The sequence below is a fragment of the Sphaeramia orbicularis genome, unplaced genomic scaffold (genome assembly GCF_902148855.1).
Source record: "Sphaeramia orbicularis unplaced genomic scaffold, fSphaOr1.1, whole genome shotgun sequence".
NCBI lineage: Eukaryota > Metazoa > Chordata > Actinopteri > Kurtiformes > Apogonidae > Sphaeramia > Sphaeramia orbicularis.
Genome location: NW_021941651.1, coordinates 50001 through 73348, shown reverse-complemented (window position 1 = coordinate 73348; position 23348 = coordinate 50001). Strand labels below are relative to the sequence as shown.

General features: G+C 39.1%; 1 protein-coding gene across 1 annotated transcript in view; it reads right to left on the bottom strand.

The window, feature by feature from the left end:
• LOC115416714 (collagen alpha-1(XXI) chain) overlaps positions 1-23348 on the bottom strand; it is an 84235-nt gene that overhangs the window by 16636 nt on the left and 44251 nt on the right. The window contains exons 13-19 of the mRNA XM_030130561.1: positions 19955-20008; positions 16182-16226; positions 16052-16105; positions 5255-5308; positions 4500-4553; positions 2572-2643; positions 457-492 (exon numbers count right to left, since the gene is read on the bottom strand). Of these exons, the coding sequence (XP_029986421.1) occupies positions 457-492; positions 2572-2643; positions 4500-4553; positions 5255-5308; positions 16052-16105; positions 16182-16226; positions 19955-20008 (369 nt within the window). The remainder of the gene's footprint in view (positions 1-456; positions 493-2571; positions 2644-4499; positions 4554-5254; positions 5309-16051; positions 16106-16181; positions 16227-19954; positions 20009-23348) is intronic.

The following is a 23348-nucleotide window of genomic DNA, read 5'->3' as shown; positions in this document are numbered from 1 at the left end:
GTGTGTTTACATATGTGTGTGTTTTTACATGTGTGTGTGTTTACATATGTGTGTGTGTGTATGTGTGTGTGTGTTTACATGTGTGTGTTTACATATGTGTGTGTTTATGTGTGTGTGTGTTTACATATGTGTGTGTGTTTTTACATGTGTGTGTTTACATATGTGTGTGTGTATGTGTGTGTGTGTTTACATATGTGTGTGTTTTTACATGTGTGTGTTTATGTGTGTGTGTGTTTACATGTGTGTGTGTGTTTACATATGTGTGTGTGTGTTAACATATGTGTGTGTTAACATATGTGTGTGTGTGTGTGTTTACATATGTGTGTGTGTTTACATATGTGTGTGTGTGTTTACATGTGTGTGTGTGTTTACATATATATGTGTGTGTGTGTGTGTGTTGTCCCTGTGTTTAAATGTGTGAATTCTGTGCAGAAAAGCTCCAGAACATTCCAGTACCTTGTGTCCTTTGGCTCCAGCCTCTCCTCTCTCCCCCTGAAAACAAAAGAACACATGAACCTTTACAGAACTCCAGTTTAGAACCGTGTGTTTGACACTGAGCAGAGTTTAACGGGTTACTGACCTGCTGAAGTCTTAAACACACTCTCCACTTCCTGTTCTTAAAACTCAGATTATTTCAATTCAACACTTATTCATTTGGGTTGGATTTTTTTAAAAAATCTTGATCCATCCACGAAATCCATCCCATAATTTTGTTTAATATGTCTCCTGTTGGGTGCAGCTGTGCTTTTGGGTGTGTGTTTTTCAGCTGTGCTTTAGTGTTTCTTGGCTCAGTGTGTATGTATGTGTTGGACAGTTTAGTGCAGAACACACTTTCCCTCTCAGTGGCTCTTCTCCACAGCAGACTCCTCCAGCTGGTCTTCTCCACAGCAGACTCCTCCAGCTGGTCTTCTCCACAGCAGACTCCTCCAGCTGGTCTTCTCCACAGCAGACTCCTCCAGCTGGTCTTCTCCACAGCAGACTCCTCCAGGTGGACTCCGTCATGTGCAGCAGGAGCCGGTGGCTGATGTTCACTGTGGGCAGGACTTACTGGATCTTGCTCCTTTGTCCAGACTTGTTGGGACTGGACACCATGTCCCAGCAGAAGTGTTGAGGGTGAGACGGGCCGAGGCGAAAAGGAACAGGAGGCCGAGGGGGAGAGCACGGAAGGAGGCTTTGAAAGCTGCGCCCCCTTCTGTTGTCATGGAGACTGTCTGCTCCTTGGGCGATAAGATGGAGGAGCTGCAGATTCTGGTCTGGACCCAGAGGGTCTAAAGGACAGCAGCCCTATGTGGTCTACACAAACCCGGCTCAGTGACTGCATTCCTGACACAACACCAGCATTAGTGGCTAAAAGATGAGGGGGGGGTGTCAGCCTGCTTCTGAACAACAGATGGTGTAACCCGGGACACGCCACCATCAGGGAGCAGGTCTGGAACAGAGACCGTGAAGTCCTCACAGTGAGGATGAGAGCCTGTCACCTGCAGATGGACTTTCCAGCGGCCGTCACCACTGCTGTGTACATTCCACCGTCAGCACATGCTGAAACTACCTGTGACGTCATACACGCAGTTATCGCGAGACTCCAAGCCAAATACCCGCACGCATTCCTTCTCCTGTCTGGAGCTTTCCAGCCGTCTGTCCTTCCAGCTCCCTCCCACCTTCAGGCAGTTTGTGGGCTGTCGTACCAGAGCAGATCCAACTGTGGATCTGTCGTATGCTCATGTGAAGGTGCAGACAGATCCTCTGGGGGACTCAGACCACAACGTGGTCCACCTGTCCTCCACCTACACCCCCACTGTTCAAAGAACCCCTGTTCCCACCAGGACTGTTGAGTGCTGGTCCCAGGAAGCAGCAGAACGTGCAGAGCTGTTTGGAACTCACAGACTGGGATGTTCTGTCAGTCCCATGGGAGGAGGAGCCTACAGACTGCATCTGATTACATCAGGTTCTGTGTTCAGACCAGTGTTCCAGCAAAGAGAGCCGATGCTTCGCAAACAATAAACCCTGGATTACCAGAGACCCCAAGCACCTTCTAAATCTGAAGAAACGGGCTTTCAGGGAGGGAGCCAGGGACGAAGCGAAGGCTTCACAAAAAGAACTGAAGGTGCAGATTGTGGAGGTGAAAGCAGCCTGCAGGGATGCTGGGAGACTGGTCTGGACTGGCATGAGGAAGACCACCGGCATGGAGCAGACCAGGACGCAGACCAGGACCTGGACCTGGACCTGAACCAGGACCAGGACCTGGACCAGGACCTCGCATTTCAGACAGAAACAGACTGAACAAACTCATGAAGAAAGTCAGCTCCATCACTGGGACTGGACTGGACCCAGTTCAGCAGGTGGATGGGCTGAGAATGCTTAGGAAACTGGACTCTATTTTGAGGAACACATCTGACCCACTTCACCACCTTAAGGTGTTCAGGGAGAGCACCTTCAGCCACAGACTGCCCCCCCCCTTCAGCCACACACTGACCCCCCCCCTCGGTCCAGGACTGAATTTCCTTAGGTGTGTTTTGATAGTATAAATGTCCAAACTGTCCTCCTGGGTTAGGGTTTGTTTTTTTTTCTCACCTTATGACCTTTGAACCCCGGCAGACCCATGTGACCGGGCACTCCTGGAAAGCCTGGTTCTCCTGTGGAACCCTGCAGGGGTGAAAGGTCACATGACCTGTAGGTTTAGAGGGTTCTGGATCTGGATAGGACGACCTGGGTCACATGGTTCTGCCCAAAAAGCTGATCCTGACTTAAGTCTGACTTATCCTGACTTATGTCTGACTTATCCCTGACTTATCCTGACTTATCCTGACTTATGTCTGACTTATCTCTGACTTATCCCTGACTTATCCTGACTTATGTCTGACTTATCCCTGACTTATCCTGACTTATGTCTGACTTATCCTGACTTATTCCTGACTTATCCTGACTCATCTCTGACTTATCTCTGACTTATCCCTGACTTATCTCTGACTTATCCCTGACTTATCCCTGATTTATCCTGACTTATGTCTGACTTATCCTGACTTATCCCTGACTTATCCTGACTTGTGTCTGACTTATCCTGACTTATGTCTGACTTATCTCTGACTTATCTCTGACTTATCCCTGACTTTTCTCTGACATATCCCTGACTTATCTCTGACTTATCTCTGACTTATCCCTGACATATCTCTGACTTATCTCTGACATATCCCTGACTTATCTCTGACTTATCTCTGACTTGTCTCAGACTTATGTCTGACTTATCCCTGACTTATCTCTGACTTATCTCTGACTTATCCCGACTCATCTCTGACTTATCCCTGACTTATCTCTGACTTATCCCTGACTTTTCTCTGACATATCCCTGACTTATCTCTGCCTTATCCTGACTTATCTCTGACTTATGTCTGACTTATCCTGACTTATCTCTGACATATCCCTGACTTATCTCTGACTTATCCTGACTTATGTCTGACTTATCTCTGACTTATCCCTGACTTATCTCTGACTTATCCCTGACTTTTCTCTGACATATCCCTGACTTATCTCTGACTTATCCCTGACATATCTCTGACTTATCTCTGACATATCCCTGACTTATCTCTGACTTATCCTGACTTATCTCTGACTTGTCTCAGACTTATGTCTGACTTATCTCTGACTTATCCCTGACTTATCTCTGACTTATCCCGACTCATCTCTGACTTATCCCTGACTTATCTCTGACATATCCCTGACTTATCTCTGCCTTATCCTGACTTATCTCTGACTTATGTCTGACTTATCCTGACTTATCCCTGACTTATCTCTGACATATCCCTGACTTATCCCTGACTTATCCTGACTTATCCCTGACTTATCTCTGACATATCCCTGACTCATGTCTGACTTATCCTGACTTATCTCTGACTTATCCCTGTCTTATCCCTGTCTTATCCCTGACTTATCCTGACTTATGTCTGACTTATCCCTGACTTATGTCTGACTTATCCTGACTTATGTCTGACTTATCCATGACTTATCCTGACTTATGTCTGACTTATCCCTGACTTATCCTGACTCATCTCTGACTTATCTCTGACATATCCCTGACTTATCTCTGACTTATCCTGACTTATCTCTGACTTATCCCTGACTCATCTCTGACTTATCCTGACTCATCTCTGACTTATCCCTGACTTATTCCTGACTTATCCTGACTCATCTCAGACTTATCTCTGACTTATGTCTGACTTATCCTGACTTATCTCTGACTTATCCCTGACTTTTCTCTGACATATCCCTGACTTATCTCTGACTTATCCTGACTTATGTCTGACTTATCCTGACTTATCTCTGACTTATCTCTGACTTATGTCTGACTTATCCCTGACTTATCTCTGACTTATCCTGACTCATCTGTGACTTGTCTCAGACTTATGTCTGACTTATCTCTGACTTATCCCTGACTGAGACAGACAGAGAGGGGCGTGGCTGAAGGGGAGGCATCTGATTGGTCCACATCCCCTGGGTTTCCTCACCTTTGGACCCGGTGGACCCAGAGCTCCAGCAGATCCTGGTTCTCCACATGTTCCCTTTAAATTAAACAGAGCAAATGTTACAAAGGTCTGAAAGGTCACAAAGGTCCTTGATAAGTCTTGGACAAGTCATTGATCAGTCTTGGATAAGTCCTGGATAAGCCCTGGATAAGTCCTGTATTAGTGCTGTATTAGTCTTGGATAAGCCTTGGATAAGTCTTGGATGAGTCCTGAATAAGTCTTAGATAAGTCTTGAATAGGTCCTGGACAAGTCCTGTATTAGTCTTGGATAAGTCCTGGATAAGTCTTGGATAAATCTTGAATTAGTCTTGGATAAGTCCTTGATAAGTCTTGGATATCCCTGGATAAGTCTTGGGCAAGTCCTGGATAAGTCCTGGATAAATCTTGAATAAGTCCTGGATAAATCTTGGATTGGTACTGTATTAGTCTTGGATAAATCTTGGATTAGTCCTGGATTACTCTTGGATAAATCCTTGATAACTATTGGATAGGTCCTGGATAAGTCTTGGATGAGTCTTGGAATAGTCTTGGATAAGTCCTGGATTAGTCCTGGATTCGTCCTAATGCACAATCTTAGTTGAATTAGGACACTAATGAGACGGTTACATTTGTGTGAATTGAACCCATATGGCTGTAGTTTATTACTGTGGATATGGAACAGCTGTGGGCTTGTCCCTGTTCCTACGTCAGTAACAGAAGAAAGAGAACCAAAGAGAACCCTGAAAACACACACAGACCTTTGGACCCAGCTGACCCATGAGTCCTGGTGGACCTGGAGAACCCTGGACCCCCTGGACAAGAGAGAGAGAGAGAGAGAGAAAGAGAGAGAGGGAGAGAGACAGAGAGAGAGGGAGAGAGAGAGGGAGATACGGAGAAAGAGAGAGAGAGGGAGAGACAGAGAGAGGGAGACAGAGAGAGAGAGACAGAGAGGGAGACAGAGAGAGAGAGAGGGAGATACAGAGAGGGAGAGACAGAGAGAGAGGGAGAGAGAGAGAGGGAGATACAGAGAAAGAGAGACAGAGAGAGGGAGAGAGAGAAAGAGAGAGAGACAGAGAGAGGGAGAGAGAGAGAGGGAGAGACAGAGAGAGAGAGGGAGATACAGAGAGAGGGAGAGAGAGAAAGAGAGGGAGAGACAGAGAGACAGAAAGAGAGACAGAGAGAGAGAGAGATACAGAGAAAGAGGGAGCGAGAGAGAGAGACAGAGAGAGGGAGAGAGACAGAGAAGGTGAACACACACAATCACACAAACACAGATTGGATTCAAACAGTCTAACATTCGACCTGTGGAACAAAACTGTCTGTCTGCCTGTCTGTCTGCCTGTCTGTTTGTCTGTCTGTCTGTTTGTCTGTCTCATTATCTTCATATAATTCACTCATAAATGTCCATCAGTCTGTGTTTCCGTCTAATCCAGATGTTCGTTCTAACAGACTCTTTGATCCAAAACAAGAAGGACTAATGTCAGAATACAGTGTATATTATGGGATATTAGACCTGTACCGGTCCACAGACTGAACTGAACCGGTTCCGTCCACAGCTGAACCCAAACAGCACAGTCTGAGAAAAAGAAAAAGGAACCAAAGACGTCGTTTGATGCGGAACTTTAAATCCACACAAGTTCCACACGGACATATTTAAGGAGTGCACATTTGACCTGTTATAAGGTTTAAAAAAACAACAAATATGAAGTGAACCTGGAAAGACCAGACTGCAGACCCTCCAGCATCAGTCCAGTCCAGTTTGGACCAGTTCAGTCCAGTCCAGTTTGGACCATCCATCCATCCATTATCTTCCTCTTATCCGGGGCCGGGTTGCGGGGGCAACAGTCTAATCAGGGACACCCAGACTTCCCTCTCCTCAGACTCCTCCTCCAGCTCTTCCGGGGGGACCCTGAGGTGTTCCCAGGCCAGCCCACAGACATAGTCTCTCCAACGTGTCCTGGGTCTTCCCCGAGGTCTCCTCCCGGTGGGACATGCCCGGAACACCTCCCCAGGGAGGCGTCCAGGAGGATCTGAAACAGACACCTGATCCACCTCCTCTGGCCCCTCTGGACGCGGAGGAGCAGCGGCTCTACTCCAAGCTCCTCCCTGGTGACTGAGCTCCTCCCCCTATCCCTAAGGGTGCGCCCAGCCACCCGACGGAGGAAACTCATTTCGACCGCTTGTATCCGGGATCTGGTCCTTTCGGTCCTGACCCAAAGCTCATGACCATAGGTGAGGGTAGGAACGTAGATTGACCGGTAAATCGAGAGCTTCGCCTCTCGGCTCAGCTCCTTCTTCCCAGTTTGGACCAGTTTAGGTTCAAGTTAAAGACAACGAGGAAAGAAGTGATGATAAGAGGAAAGGTGTTTGGCCCCAAGGAACTACAGTAGATCTGAACACTGACACCTGCTCTGTCTGTCTGTCTGTTTTTCTGTCTGTCTGTCTGTCTCACACATGCTGTATAACAGAGGAATAGAATCTGGAAGTTGGACTTTTAAACTGTGTTAAGTTTCACTTTCGTTTCACGTCAGCGTTAGTTACATTACTTATGGACCACACCCCCAGGTATAGAACTGCACTGCACAACTGACACAACTGACACAACTGGGATTAGATTTGTGCTGTTTGTTCAAAATCCCTTCCAGGGAAAAGTGCAAAACTAATGTGTCAAATACATTTAGTAATATTTGATTTATTTAATTTTCTATTTGATTTATGTCAGCAGAATTATATTATTTCTGTTTTTCTATATTCTTTTGTCTCCAAAAATTGGGGGAAAAATGTTCAAAAATTCCTAAATACATTAGAGACATTTTCAGGGGTTTTCTTTCTTCCTGTAACAAACCGGAAAAAACAAAAAACAACGAACCGTGGCTTTGAAAACCAAAAACATAACAAACCAAAAATTTTGTGTACTGTTACAGGCCTTATATATATATATATATATATATATATATATATATATATATATATATATATATATATATAAGGCCTGTAACAGTACACAAAATTTATATATATATATATATATATATATATATATATATATATATATATATATAAGGCCTGTAACAGTACACAAAATTTTTGGTTTGTTATGTTTTTGGTTTTATGGAGAAAAAAAATGGGTGGTGTTTGGGTGATTATTCAGTGGTTTTTGGGGTTTTTGTTTGTTTTTTGGGTATATTTTGGGTATATTTTTGTGTGATCATGAAAGAGCACGAAAAATATTTTACAAATTTAGAAGTAGAAGATTTAAAATCATAGTCATTAATTAAAATAAATAAATCAAAGTTGAGAGTGAGATGTGACGACAGTAGATGGCAAGGTTATAATAGTTTTGGATTTTTAATTACAGTTTAGTTTAGTTTTGACTTTTTTTTCTAAATCAGTTAGTTTTCATTAGTTTTTAGAGCATGTTTGCTACTTTTTATTAGTTATCTTTTTTCTGAATGCTTAGTTTTAGTTTAGTTTTAGTATTATTTTAGTTATTTCATATTTTATCTTCCTCACCATCCTGTTCAAAGAAATTAGAGAGGCATGGATCAGTGGGTTACTCTGGACACTTTATTTGGGGGTGGGGTTAGGGCGGCTCATGGACTGAGCACAGACACAAACACATGTACATATAAACTGGCTAACCAGCAGTTGAAGCAAATAGAAACATATATAAACCAGATAGAAACATATGTAAACCAGATAGAAACATATATAAACCAGCTAACCAGCAGTTTAACCAGATAGAAACATATATAAACCAGATAGAAACATACATAAACCAGCTAACCAGCAGTTAAAGCAGATAGAAACATATATAAACCAGCTAACCAGCAGTTTAACCAGATAGAAACATATATAAACCAGCTAACCAGCAGTTAAAGCAGATAGAAACATATATAAACCAGATAGAAACATATGTAAACCAGATAGAAACATATATAAACCAGCTAACCAGCAGTTTAACCAGATAGAAACATATATAAACCAGCTAACCAGCAGTTAAAGCAGATAGAAACATATATAAACCAGCTAACCAGCAGTTTAACCAGATAGAAACATATATAAACCAGCTAACCAGCAGTTAAAGCAGATAGAAACATATATAAACCAGCTAACCAGCAGTTTAACCAGATAGAAACATATATAAACCAGCTAACCAGCAGTTTAACCAGATAGAAACATATATAAACCAGCTAACCAGCAGTTAAAGCAGATAGAAACATATATAAACCAGCTAACCAGCAGTTTAACCAGATAGAAACATATATAAACCAGCTAACCAGCAGTTAAAGCAGATAGAAACATATATAAACCAGCTAACCAGCAGTTTAACCAGATAGAAACATATATAAACCAGCTAACCAGCGGTTAAAGTAGATAGAAACATATATGAACCAGCTAACCAGCAGTTAAACCAGATAGAAACATATATAAACCAGCTAACCAGCAGTTTAACCAGATAGAAACATATATAAACCAGCTAACCAGCAGTTAAACCAGATAGAAACATATATAAACCAGCTAACCAGCAGTTAAAGCAGATAGAAACATATATAAACCAGCTAACCAGCAGTAAACCAGATAGAAACATATATAAACCAGCTAACCAGCAGTTTAACCAGATAGAAACATATATAAACCAGCTAACCAGCAGTTTAACCAGATAGAAACATATATAAACCAGCTAACCAGCAGTTAAAGCAGATAGAAACATATGTAAACCAGCTAACCAGCAGGTAAAGCAGACAGAAACATATATAAACCAGCTAACCAGCAGTTAAAGCAGATAGAAACATATATAAACCAGCTAACCAGCAGTTAAAGCAGATAGAAACATATATAAACCAGCTAACCAGCAGTTTAACCAGATAGAAACATATATAAACCAGCTAACCAGCAGTTTAACCAGATAGAAACATATATAAACCAGCTAACCAGCAGTTAAACCTGACAGAAACATATATAAACCACCTAACCAGCAGTTAAACCAGATAGAAACATATATACACTAGCTAACCAGCAGTAAACCAGATAGAAACATATATAAACCAGCTAACCAGCAGTTAAAGCAGATAGAAACATATATAAACCAGCTAACCAGCAGTTAAAGCTGATAGAAACATATATAAACCAGCTAACCAGCAGTTAAAGCTGACAGAAACATATATAAACCAGCTAACCAGCAGTTAAAGCAGATAGAAACATATATAAACCAGCTAACCAGCAGTTAAAGCAGATAGAAACATATATAAACCAGCTAACCAGCAGTTAAAGCAGCTAGAAACATATATAAACCAGCTAACCAGCAGTTTAACCAGATATAAACATATATAAACCAGCTAACCAGCAGTTAAACCTGACAGAAACATATATAAACCACCTAACCAGCAGTTAAAGCAGATAGAAACATATATAAACCAGCTAACCAGCAGTTAAAGCAGATAGAAACATATATAAACCAGCTAACCAGCAGTTAAACCTGACAGAAACATATATAAACCACCTAACCAGCAGTTAAAGCAGATAGAAACATATATAAACCAGCTAACCAGCAGTTAAAGCAGCTAGAAACATATATAAACCAGCTAACCAGCAGTTAAACCTGACAGAAACATATATAAACCACCTAACCAGCAGTTAAAGCAGATAGAAACATATATAAACCAGCTAACCAGCAGTTAAAGCAGCTAGAAACATATATAAACCAGCTAACCAGCAGTTAAAGCAGCTAGAAACATATATAAACCAGCTAACCAGCAGTTTAACCAGATATAAACATATATAAACCAGCTAACCAGCAGTTAAACCTGACAGAAACATATATAAACCACCTAACCAGCAGTTAAAGCAGATAGAAACATATATAAACCAGCTAACCAGCAGTTAAAGCAGATAGAAACATATATAAACCAGCTAACCAGCAGTTAAACCTGACAGAAACATATATAAACCAGCTAACCAGCAGTTAAAGCAGATAGAAACATATATAAACCAGCTAACCAGCAGTTAAAGCTGACAGAAACATATATAAACCAGCTAACCAGCAGTTAAACCAGATAGAAACATATATAAACCAGCTAACCAGCAGTTAAAGCAGATAGAAACATATATAAACCAGCTAACCAGCAGTAAACCAGATAGAAACATATATAAACCAGCTAACCAGCAGTTTAACCAGATAGAAACATATATAAACCAGCTAACCAGCAGTTAAAGCAGATAGAAACATATATAAACCAGCTAACCAGCAGTTTAACCAGATAGAAACATATATAAACCAGCTAACCAGCAGTTTAACCAGATAGAAACATATATAAACCAGCTAACCAGCAGTTAAAGCAGATAGAAACATATATAAACCAGCTAACCAGCAGTTTAACCAGATAGAAACATATATAAACCAGCTAACCAGCAGTTAAAGTAGATAGAAACATATATGAACCAGCTAACCAGCAGTTAAACCAGATAGAAACATATATAAACCAGCTAACCAGCAGTTTAACCAGATAGAAACATATATAAACCAGCTAACCAGCAGTTAAAGCAGCTAGAAACATATATAAACCAGCTAACCAGCAGTTAAAGCAGATAGAAACATATATAAACCAGCTAACCAGCAGTTTAACCAGATATAAACATATATAAACCAGCTAACCAGCAGTTAAACCTGACAGAAACATATATAAACCACCTAAACAGCAGTTAAAGCAGATAGAAACATATATAAACCAGCTAACCAGCAGTTAAAGCAGATAGAAACATATATAAACCAGCTAACCAGCAGTTAAACCTGACAGAAACATATAAACCAGCTAACCAGCAGTTAAAGCAGACAGAAACATATATAAATCAGCTAACCAGCAGTTAAAGCAGATGGAAACATATATAAACCAGCTAACCAGCAGTTAAAGCAGATAGAAACATATATAAACCAGCTAACCAGCAGTTAAAGCAGATAGAAACATATATAAACCAGCTAACCAGCAGTTAAAGCAGATAGAAACATATATAAACCAGCTAACCAGCAGTTAAACCTGACAGAAACATATATAAACCAGCTAACCAGCAGTTAAAGTAGATAGGAACATATATAAACCAGCTAACCAGCAGTTAAAGCAGATAGAAACATATATAAACCAGCTAACCAGCAGTTAAAGCAGATAGAAACATATATAACCAGCTAACCAGCAGTTAAAGCAGATAGAAACATATATAAACCAGCTAACCAGCAGTTAAAGCAGATAGAAACATATATAAACCAGCTAACCAGCAGTTAAAGCAGATAGAAACATATATAAACCAGCTAACCAGCAGTTAAAGCAGATAGAAACATATATAAACCAGCTAACCAGCAGTTAAAGCAGACAGAAACATATATAACCAGCTAACCAGCAGTTAAAGCAGATAGAAACATATATAAACCAGCTAACCAGCAGTTAAACCAGATAGAAACATATATAAACCAGCTAACCAGCAGTTAAAGCAGATAGAAACATATATAAACCAGCTAACCAGCAGTTAAAGCAGATAGAAACATATATAAACCAGCTAACCAGCAGTTAAAGCAGCTAGAAACATATATAAACCAGCTAACCAGCAGTTAAAGCAGATAGAAACATATATAAACCAGCTAACCAGCAGTTAAGCAGATAGAAACATATATAAACCAGCTAACCAGCAGTTAAAGCAGCTAGAAACATATATAAACCAGCTAACCAGCAGTTAAAGCAGATAGAAACATATATAAACCAGCTAACCAGCAGTTTAAACCAGATAGAAACATATATAAACCAGCTAACCAGCAGTTAAACCTGACAGAAACATATATAAACCACCTAACCAGCAGTTAAAGCAGATAGAAACATATATAAACCAGCTAACCAGCAGTTAAAGCAGATAGAAACATATATAAACCAGCTAACCAGCAGTTAAACCTGACAGAAACATATATAAACCACCTAACCAGCAGTTAAAGCAGATAGAAACATATATAAACCAGCTAACCAGCAGTTTAACCAGATAGAAACATATATAAACCAGCTAACCAGCAGTTAAAGCAGCTAGAAACATATATAAACCAGCTAACCAGCAGTTTAACCAGATATAAACATATATAAACCAGCTAACCAGCAGTTAAACCTGACAGAAACATATATAAACCACCTAAACAGCAGTTAAAGCAGATAGAAACATATATAAACCAGCTAACCAGCAGTTTAACCAGATATAAACATATATAAACCAGCTAACCAGCAGTTAAACCTGACAGAAACATATATAAACCACCTAAACAGCAGTTAAAGCAGATAGAAACATATATAAACCAGCTAACCAGCAGTTAAAGCAGATAGAAACATATATTAACCAGCAGTTAAACCTGACAGAAACATATATAAACCAGCTAACCAGCAGTTAAAGCAGATAGAAACATATATAAACCAGCTAACCAGCAGTTAAAGCAGCTAGAAACATATATAAACCAGCTAACCAGCAGTTTAACCAGATAGAAACATATATAAACCAGCTAACCAGCAGTTAAAGCAGATAGAAACATATATAAACCAGCTAACCAGCAGTTTAACCAGATAGAAACATATATAAACCAGCTAACCAGCAGTTTAACCAGATAGAAACATATATAAACCAGCTAACCAGCAGTTAAAGCAGATAGAAACATATATAAACCAGCTAACCAGCAGTTAACCAGATAGAAACATATATAAACCAGCTAACCAGCAGTTAAAGTAGATAGAAACATATATGAACCAGCTAACCAGCAGTTAAACCAGATAGAAACATATATAAACCAGCTAACCAGCAGTTTAACCAGATAGAAACATATATAAACCAGCTAACCAGCAGTTAAAGCAGATAGAAACATATATAAACCAGCTAACCAGCAGTTAAAGCAGATAGAAACATATATAAACCAGCTAACCAGCAGTTAAAGTAGATAGAAACATATATAAACCAGCTAACCAGCAGTTAAAGCAGACAGAAACATATATAAACCACTTATAAACATATCTAACCCAGTTCCTCATCAGTAAACCACACCTTAGCAGATCTCTCATCTCTTAATCATCTCCAGTTCCATTATTAGCTAACTTTGCTTCAGTTCAGTTCAGCTAGCTGTAGCTGTAACATCAAACGTTTTTGAACATTCTAACAGGTTCCATACCTCTGTAATTGGATTAGTTTTCATCCTCCTCTTTTCTCCTCTTCTAAACTGTGCAGTTCAGGGCTTGGAAGGCCTTTTCATGGTGATAAACTCTCCAGTCTTTAGCTGGATGCTTACACTTGTCTAACACTGTCATTTAGCTCTGCTCTGTCACACACACACACACACACACACACACACACACACACACACACACACATGAGCACTACAAAACAGAAACCCTTACCCACTCATCACTACAGTAAACCCCAGACAGGACTGTGCTGCTGTGTTCCAGCTTCAGTCTGTATGTTCCAGGTAGAATGAGGACCAGAAGACCACTGGAAACCACCAGTGAGCAGACATAGCAGACTGAAGTGTCCTATGGTGCTGCAGCTAAAACTGCTGGAGCAAAATAAATCAATTTGATATCAATCCGACATTGACAAAGACGAAAACGAAGGGAATTGTATCCATAATTTTTATACGTTTTAGTTAGTTTTGTAAGCTCACAATACAGTTTCAGTTAGTTATCGTTTTTTCTTCTAATTAGAGTTTTTATTTATTTCAGTTAACGAAAATGTTTTTTCAATTTTAGTTTTCGTCATTTCGTTCGTTTTCATTAACGATTATAACCTTGGTAGATGGAGATGAGTATTTACAGTCAGAGCAGGACAAATATTACAGACATTTAGAGGAAGAACACTGAAAACCAGAGGAAAACATGAAAATGAATGTTGATCTAAATTCAGTCCAAACCATCTGAGTCATTTTAAAAACAAAGAGAAGAACTGAACCCAAACAAACCAATGCACTGATATCTATCCCATAATATCCAACTGTTTTCTGACGTTAGTCCTTATAGTTTTGGATCCCAGAGTCTGTTCAAACACAAACACCTGGATTAGACCAGTTTGAATTCAATCTGAATGTGAGGAGAATGACATGAATGTAGTTGAATAAACACTGCATCACAGTTATAATAAAGTGTTAGTAATAATAACAGGAGTCGTTTACAAAGTTCATGGACATTTTTAACGGTAGATTCAATAAATATCACTTTGAATCATTTCATCCATGTTCTGTTTGTGTGTAATTCTATCTTTTCACCAGTAGAGGGCAGCAGAGCTCTGAACATGCAGGACCATGGGTTCACTTAGATGCATGAGGGTTCCAGTTTAGTGGATGGGGGGGGGGCATGGAGCCTACCCCCCCCCCATGTCCTCATGTGACCCTGTCTGCTCAGTGCTGTAATGGACGGTCCCGATAAAAACATGTAATCCTGAATTAATGAGCGCATAGTCAGTGCAGAGTCGTTAATGAGTGGAGGACTGCATTACCCATGAGCACCTGCTGCAGAAGTACAATACACAGTCAGTCTACAAAGCCATGAAGGGTGTCCACATTTATATGATTAGATAGAATAACACAGAATGTAAAAAAAGTAAAAATAAGTAAAAGAATAAAATAAGCAATAAAATGAACAAAAACCACCAAAGTGATCAATAATCATTCCTTCACACTAGCTGACCCTGGAAAGCATCTGAATTTTAGCATGCATTGCTAAAGTAGCCTATGGCAAAGCCACCTGCTAATGTTAAACTAGCCTATAGCAACGCCACCTGCTAATGCTAAAGTAGCCTATGGCAAAGCCACCTGCTAATGATAAAATAGCCTATAGCAAAGCCACCTGCTAATGCTAAAGTAGCCTATGGCAAAGCCACCTGCTAATGATAAAATAGCCTATAGCAAAGCCACCTGCTAATGTTAAACTAGCCTATAGCAACGCCACCTGCTAATGCTAAACTAGCCTATAGCAAAGCCGTCTGCTAATGCTAAACTAGCTAATAGCAAAGCCACCTGCTAATGCTAATCATTAAATCCTAATTATATAGCACTTGCTACAACAAATTCAACAAAAATGAATAAAGAAATTATAAAAATAGGAAACAGTATGTACAAAAATAACAAAATAAGTAAGAAAATGAAAAAAATGAATCTCATCCAGTTCAAAGTTCTGTTTTTTTCTTTTTTTCTGTCTGTTCTTTTTTCCCCTGTGGTTTGTGTGTAATTCTATATTTTCACCAGCAGAGGGCAGCATGTATATGGATTTAAATCCAGCGTAAAAACATAGAATATAGCCAATATGAAATAGAACTGTGCTGTTATATGTGGCACAGAAGGACTAACGCAGTAGTTCTGCTTCTACATTTAACAGATAGTTTTAACAGATTTAATAAACTTCAGTTTGATACATTTAAGGTCAAACAACAAACAGAACACAGACAATAAATGATGAAAAAAACAGATGTGGCTTCAGTTTTTCTTTTAGTTTCACTGAAAGAATTTAAAAAAAAAAACCTGAATATGTGTTATTGTTAGAAACAGGTGTTACCATGGCGCCCTTTAGCCCAGGTGGTCCTGGGAGCCCCGGCAACCCTCTGTCGCCCTGACAATGCAAGACAAACAGGAAGTAAGCAAACAATAATATAATATAATATAATATAATATACTGTAGGTTTTACCAGAAGTCCTTTCAGGCCCTGTTCACCAGGTGGTCCTCGAACACCCTACAGAAAACAAACAAACAAACAGGGACAGGTGTTAATGTCAGCTGTTTTTAATGAATGTGAATTAATTCAATATTTCTATTCCATATTAGACAGAACAGACATTTATTCTATTGGAATCAAACAGATTTACTGCAGAGGCAACAACAGACACGCCAAACCTATACCAAAACAAGATTAGACTAGATTAGATTAGATCAGATCAGATTAGATCAGATCAGATCAGATCAGATTAGATTAGATCAGATTAGATCAGATTATATTAGATCATATTAGATTAGATCAGATTAGATTAAATTAGATCAGATTAGATTAAATTAGATCAGATTAGATTAGATCAGATTTAATCAGATCAGATTAAATCAGATTATCTTTATTCTTATAATATTACTTCTCTACTGTCATTCTGACAGTGTTTGTGTTTTTCCTCTGAACCGCTCAGACTCTGTTGTCATATCGTGTGTTTTTTTTGTGATTTATTTGAATGTGTTTGGTTTGATTAACCTTTCAAAGAATGAATGAAATTAACCATTTCATGCATGAATTATCAGAAACTTAGTCCAGATTTTTTCCTTAGTGTTTTTAATTCCTTTTAGGCATAAAAAAACAATGTGATCAATTTTTTTTTATTGAACCTATTTTTATGAAGGTTGATTTGTTTCTATATTACTTTAACTAATTAAATTCAATTGAAAAAAAAAAAGTGTTTGAATGCAAAAAAAAAAAAAAAAAAATTACGATCCAAAAAATTTAATTTGAACACTTTTTTTTTCTCTGATTGAAAAAGTTGTTTTTTTTTTTGTTTTTTTGTTTTTTTTTGATTGAAGTTTTTTTTTTTTCTTTGTTAAACCAATAAAGTAACAAATCTACCTTCATAATTTTTCGTGGAGTTCCAAAAATGTCAAATCCACTGGACACCATGTGCTTAACCCTTTCATGCACACTGGTCACTCCAGTGGTCACTCCAGTGGACAGTTCTTCTCCAGCTGTCCTCTTGTATATTCATGGGTTTGGTTGTTTTACTTCTAGATCAGCCAACACAGTGGACACTTACACTGTAAAAGTCTGAATCTGTCCAAGTGTATTTGTTTCATTTCTGTTCCAAATATCTGATCCGACTGAAAATCAGACACAATCACCTCCAGAGGAACTGAACACTGAGACAGAAGAACTGGTTTATAGACAACAGATCTGCAAAATCTGAGTTCAAGAAACTTTACCAAGATCATTTTCACTGGTTCCATTGGCAGATTTTTTTTGTGCTTGAATTAAGCCAAAAAAAAAAAAAAAAAAAAAAAAAAAATAATAATAATAATAATAATAATAATAATAATAAATAAATAGTCTTTAGACAGTGATTCTGTCTGATTTTAAGTGTGATCAGATATTTAAACTAGAAATGAGACAAATACACTTGGTCAGATTTAGATTTTTGCAGTGCATCCACCATCCCATAATAATACACTAACTTTCATACCGTTACTGTAACTGTACTGTTCTAGATAAACCTGATCTGCACTGACAGGTTTGAGTGGAAATCAGTTGCTTGTTATTGTTATTAAACTGTAATTAACAGGTTTTTGTGGGTTTTTTTTGCATATTATCTCCATGAAGTGAGTACTGACTAGTATTAGTGTTTCTTAAAATGTGAGAAAGCATCAGATTAGCTGCATTACAAATGTTTTTATTTTATAGTTTTCACACAGTTTATCAGTAAATACATTTCTTTGCTTCAAAAATTAAACCCATAGCGTCCAGCTGAGTGGACATTTTTGCAACTCCATGAAAAATGGGTTCATTAAAAACTATTACAATCACATTGTTTTTTTTAATGCCATGAGGAATAAAACACTCAGGAAAAAAAATCTTGACTAACCCTCTTATAATTCATGCATGAAAGGGTTAATTTTTGAAGCAAAGAATGCAAATATCAGAAAATAATAAACTGTGAAAACTATCAGATCCAAACATTTTTAATGCAGCTAATCTGATGTTTTCTCACATTTGATCATATTCCCAATTTTTATAAGAAAATGATTTCCACTCAAACCTGTCAGTGCAGATCAGGTCCAACTAGAACAACAGTTACAGTAACGCTCTGAATGTCAGTGTATTATTATGGGATGGTGCATAAGTGTCCACTGTGTTGGCTGATTAGATCAGATCAGATTAGATCACATCAGATTAGATCAGATTAGATCAAATTAGATCACATCATATCAGGTTAGATCAGATCAAATCAGATTAGATCAAATTAGATCACATCATATTAGATCAGATCAAATCAGATTAGATCAAATTAGATCACATCATATTAGATCAGATCACATCAGGTTAGATCAGATTAGATCAAATCAGATTAGATCAGATCACATCAGATTAGATTAGATCACATCAGATTAGATCAGATCACATCAGATTAGATCACATCAGATTAGATCAGATCATATCAGATTAGATTAGATCACATCAGATTAGATCAGATCACATCAGATTAGATCACATCAGATTAGATCAGATCATATCAGGTTAGATCAGATTAGATCAAATTAGATCAAATCAGGTTAGATCAGATTAGATCAAATTAGATCAAATCAGATTAGATCAGATCACATCAGATTAGATTAGATCAGATTATCTTCATTCTTATAATATTAGTTCTTTGTTGTCGTTCTGACAGTGTTTGTGTTCTTCCTCTGAATCGCTCAGACTCTGTCATTGTGTCGTGTGTGTGTGTTTTTGTGTGTTTTTGTGTGTGTCCTCTGTTGTGTGAACAGTGTCTCTATAACAGAGTCCGTCTGATCCTTTAAGCCTCAGTTTAATGAAGCCTCAGTTACAGACAATTACAAACATGAACATGTAGAATACAAACTATAAAAGGACTGGACCAATAAAAGGGACCGCTGCAAGGAAACACCAGGAGGGGGCGGGGCTTTGGTTTAACACGCCATGGAGTCTGGTACCACTGACCCACAAACACACAAAATACACACTGACCCACAAACACACAAAATACACACTGACCCACAAACACACAAAATACACACTGACCCACAAACACACAAAATACACACTGACCCACAAACACACAAAATACACAATGACGCCCATAGTCCAGTGTGTGTGTGTGTGTGTGTGTGTGTGTGTGTGTGTGTGTGTGTGACAGACAGAGCAGGTGTCAGTGTTTCAGATCTACCGTAGTTCCTTGGGGCCAAACACCATTCCTCTTATTATCGTCTCTTTCCTCGTTGTCTTTCACCTGAACCTGACCTGGTCCAAACTGGACTGGACTGACCTGGTCCAAACTGGACTGGACTGACCTGGTCCAAACTGGACTGGACTGACCTGGTCCAAACTGGACTGGACTGATGCTGGAGGGTCTTCAGTCTGGTCCTTCAGGTTCACATCAGATTTGTTATTTTTTTGTTTTTTTTCCTCGTATCAGCTGTTATTTCATATTTCGGGTCAGTGTGCGCTCCTTCATTATGTCCGTGTGGAACTTACGTGGATTCAAAGTTCTGCATCAAACGATGCCTTTCATTCTTTTTTCTTTTTCTCAGGCTGTGCCTTTTTGGGTTCAGCTGTGGACCGAACTGAACAGGTGTGAACTGAGACGGTTCAGATCGGTATGTGGACTGTTACAGGCCTCATACATATATATATATATATATATATATATATATACTCACACACACACAAACATACATTATTCTCCTAAATACACTCACCGTTTCACCTGGAGCTCCAGGCAAACCAGGGGGTCCAGGGTCCCCATTAAGACCCTGAGGAAGAAAAACACACAGTAAGAATAGAATAGAATAGAATAGAATAGAATAGAATAGAATAGACCTTGATTATCTTGACCTTGAAATACTTCATGAATCCATGTTTGTCTTTCTATTCTATGTTTCACAGATCTATACTGTGTGTTTGCTGTCTTCTCTACTGTGTGTTTTTCTATGTACCGCTGTGACATTTACCCACCATGGGATTAAGAAAGTCTGCTCTGATCTGTGGTCTGCTTTGTCCTGCTTTGTCCTGGTTCGGTCTGCTTTGTCCTGCTTTGTCCTGGTTCGGTCTGCTTTGTCCTGGTTCGGTCTGCTTTGTCCTGCTTTGTCCTGGTTCGGTCTGCTTTGTCCTGCTTTGTCCTGGTTCGGTCTGCTTTGTCCTGGTTCTTTGTCCTGGTTCGGTCTGCTTTGTCCTGGTTCGGTCTGCTTTGTCCTGGTTCGGTCTGCTTTGTCCTGGTTCTTTGTCCTGGTTCGGTCTGCTTTGTCCTGGTTCTTTGTCCTGGTTCGGTCTGCTTTGTCCTGGTTCTTTGTCCTGGTTCGGTCTGCTTTGTCCTGGTTCTTTGTCCTGGTTCGGTCTGCTTTGTCCTGGTTCGGTCTGCTTTGTCCTGGTTCTTTGTCCTCTCATTCCTTCATATGTGCGTCTTTTACTGGTTTCAGTGTTGGTTTGTTTTGTTTTTTATAGTTTTTTTTATTGTTTTGTTTTGTGTATTTGTGTGTTTTATGGTTGGTGTGTTTTTTGTTGTGTGGTTGTTTTTGTGTTGTGTGTATTTGTGTTGTGTGTGTTCAGACGGCTCTGTCGCTGCGTCAGACTCTTCTCTCTTCCTTTTTTTCCTCCAGACTCAGTCTAACGTCATAAACTATAATATTTTTATGTCCTTTTTTTCCACATGTTTCACTGCTTCTGTCCTCTCCCACAGTTCCCACTGGTCCCTGAACGCACCACCACCCTCATGTTTTCACTTTATTTCCATGTTTCTTTGTCTTCAGATGGTTGTGGTTTACACTGTTCGCCCACTTTTCTGTGTTATATATTTTTTTTACAGCACCACATCCTCGACCGCAGCAGCATGGCACAAATTAACACACAAGTCCAAACGACATTAAAAAAAAAAAAAAAAGAACAGAAAACAGAACAATGGAGTAAGACTCAAATATAAACGAATCCAATTCAAACGGTTCAAATGTGCCGTTAAACTGTAGAAATACTGAGGATTACAAAGGGTATGGACACATCCCATCTGTTCTAAAGGGTCCGGTTCTGACCAAGGTTATTATCGTTTACGAAAACAAACAAAATAACGAAAACTAAAATTGAAAAAACATTTTCGTTAACTGAAATAAATAAAAACAGCAATTAAAAGAAAAACCTGTCACTAAGTGAAACTGTTGTGTGTTTACCAAACTAACTAAAACAAACTGAAATTCCAGATGAAATGCCCTTCGTTTTGGTCCTTGTCAGTCAGTTCAGAAGCCTTTTGGACTGCTATGAAATGGCTTTATTCGCTCAGTTTTATGTGAGCTGGTGCACCTTATGGCGCCTCATGGTCCGTCACTGCTCAGTCAAAGTCGGCTTCTACTCGTTACACCGCCTGGGAACATGGCAACAACAAAGGTTGGAAGAAAGCGGCAGAGTTCTTTGAATGTGACTGCGAGACAGATAAAAGCCTTGTAGCAGAAACAGGTGATAAAATATGTGGAATACTTTTAAGGGAAAAAATCCCACGAATCTGAAAGTCCACTTGAAAAGCTCGCACAAGGCGGCTAATCGTGAGTACCTTGACAAGCTAGCATCTATGAGTAGCTCCCCCGAAAGAGAAGCAAAATCCCAGCCAGGTACTAGCAGCGTGTTGATGACGAAGGAGACGACTGTGACGGACTGTTTGTACCCACGACCAAAAAACTGCTGGTTCATAAATACACAGGAGCACCACCAGCGGGAGGATGCGTTAGTAAATATGTTTATTGAGACTGGGATGTCTGCATGACCGTGACTCCATTACCTTCAAAAAGTTCAGCTTTTCACTCCAACCAAAGTCCAAATCACCTGGTGCTGCAAGAGTGAATAACCTTATTGGAGTTAAGACGGAAAAGGCAAAGCACAAACTGAACGAGATCAGAAAGGAGGCGAGGAAAGTGACCCTCTGTGTAGATGGTTGGAGTCAGAGAGCATCTTTCAAAAGTGTATCAGCGTGTTTTTATCATCCACCCGGAGGCCAGGTTTAGCGTGCTCTGCTGAAGCTCCACCCAGTGGAGCACCCACACACACGGGGGGTCCATCGCTCGCTGCATTGATGAGACGTTAGATGGACGGGGTGTGGGGGAAGACAAGGTGCTGATCAATGTGACCGATAACGGCTCCGACATCATCACAGCTGTGCGGCTGCTTCAGGATGGAAGTTTTTTGTTTTTTTTTCAAAGAAATAGGAAAATAATTTACTTGCTCTCATTTACTGACTTGTATTAGAAATCTGTAATATCCACCCTGAGTGGTATACAACTGTTAAAACTTCAAATTTACAACGGTCACATTGACGTCATAGTTATTGCCATGTCATGATTTCATATCTAATATTGAGATTAATTATACAGATACAACATTCCATGTGTAATCCTGTGGAAACACATTTAGGGTGTCCATAGTGCAAGACATGAAATATCCTGAATTAATTAATTTATGATTTGTTTATTTTTGGCTTCTACATTAATCATTGCACTTAGTAGAATAATGCTAATAAACATAAAAACCAAAAAAGAAATCGGCTGGAACCAAAAGCTTGTTTTTTTGCCTAACCTTTCCCCCTAATCCACTGCTTCCATTAAATTAAATGTGTCCTGTACTGAACATTCACATTAGAACAAAAAAAATCAACAACAAAAACATATTTACCATCTCAAGTTAATATTCCTGAATGATTTCATACTTAAGACATTTTTGAAAATGTCAAAGAAGTGAACAAGGTAAATTCATCAAGTCCATCCCATAATTTCACACCCACAACTCAAATATATCTAGATTTCACACTTGCCCTCACTTTAGTACATTCAAAAATGTAAAGACCTCTGGAAATATAATTACTCTCTTAACTCAAAAGAAATCTTGAATGGTATTTGGAACAGTATTATTTTTACTTCATAAATCCTCTCTAATATTTCAGTATATACAATATCCTGCAATTCATATCCGCACCCAATTCATTCACATTCATTTAAATAAATAAATAAATAAATAAAATATATTACTATTACTTACAATCCCATATGGTTAGCAGTATCATAAAACAAGTAATGTAACGGTTCCTCCTCTAAAACCAGGGGTTACTACAGACAAATGCCG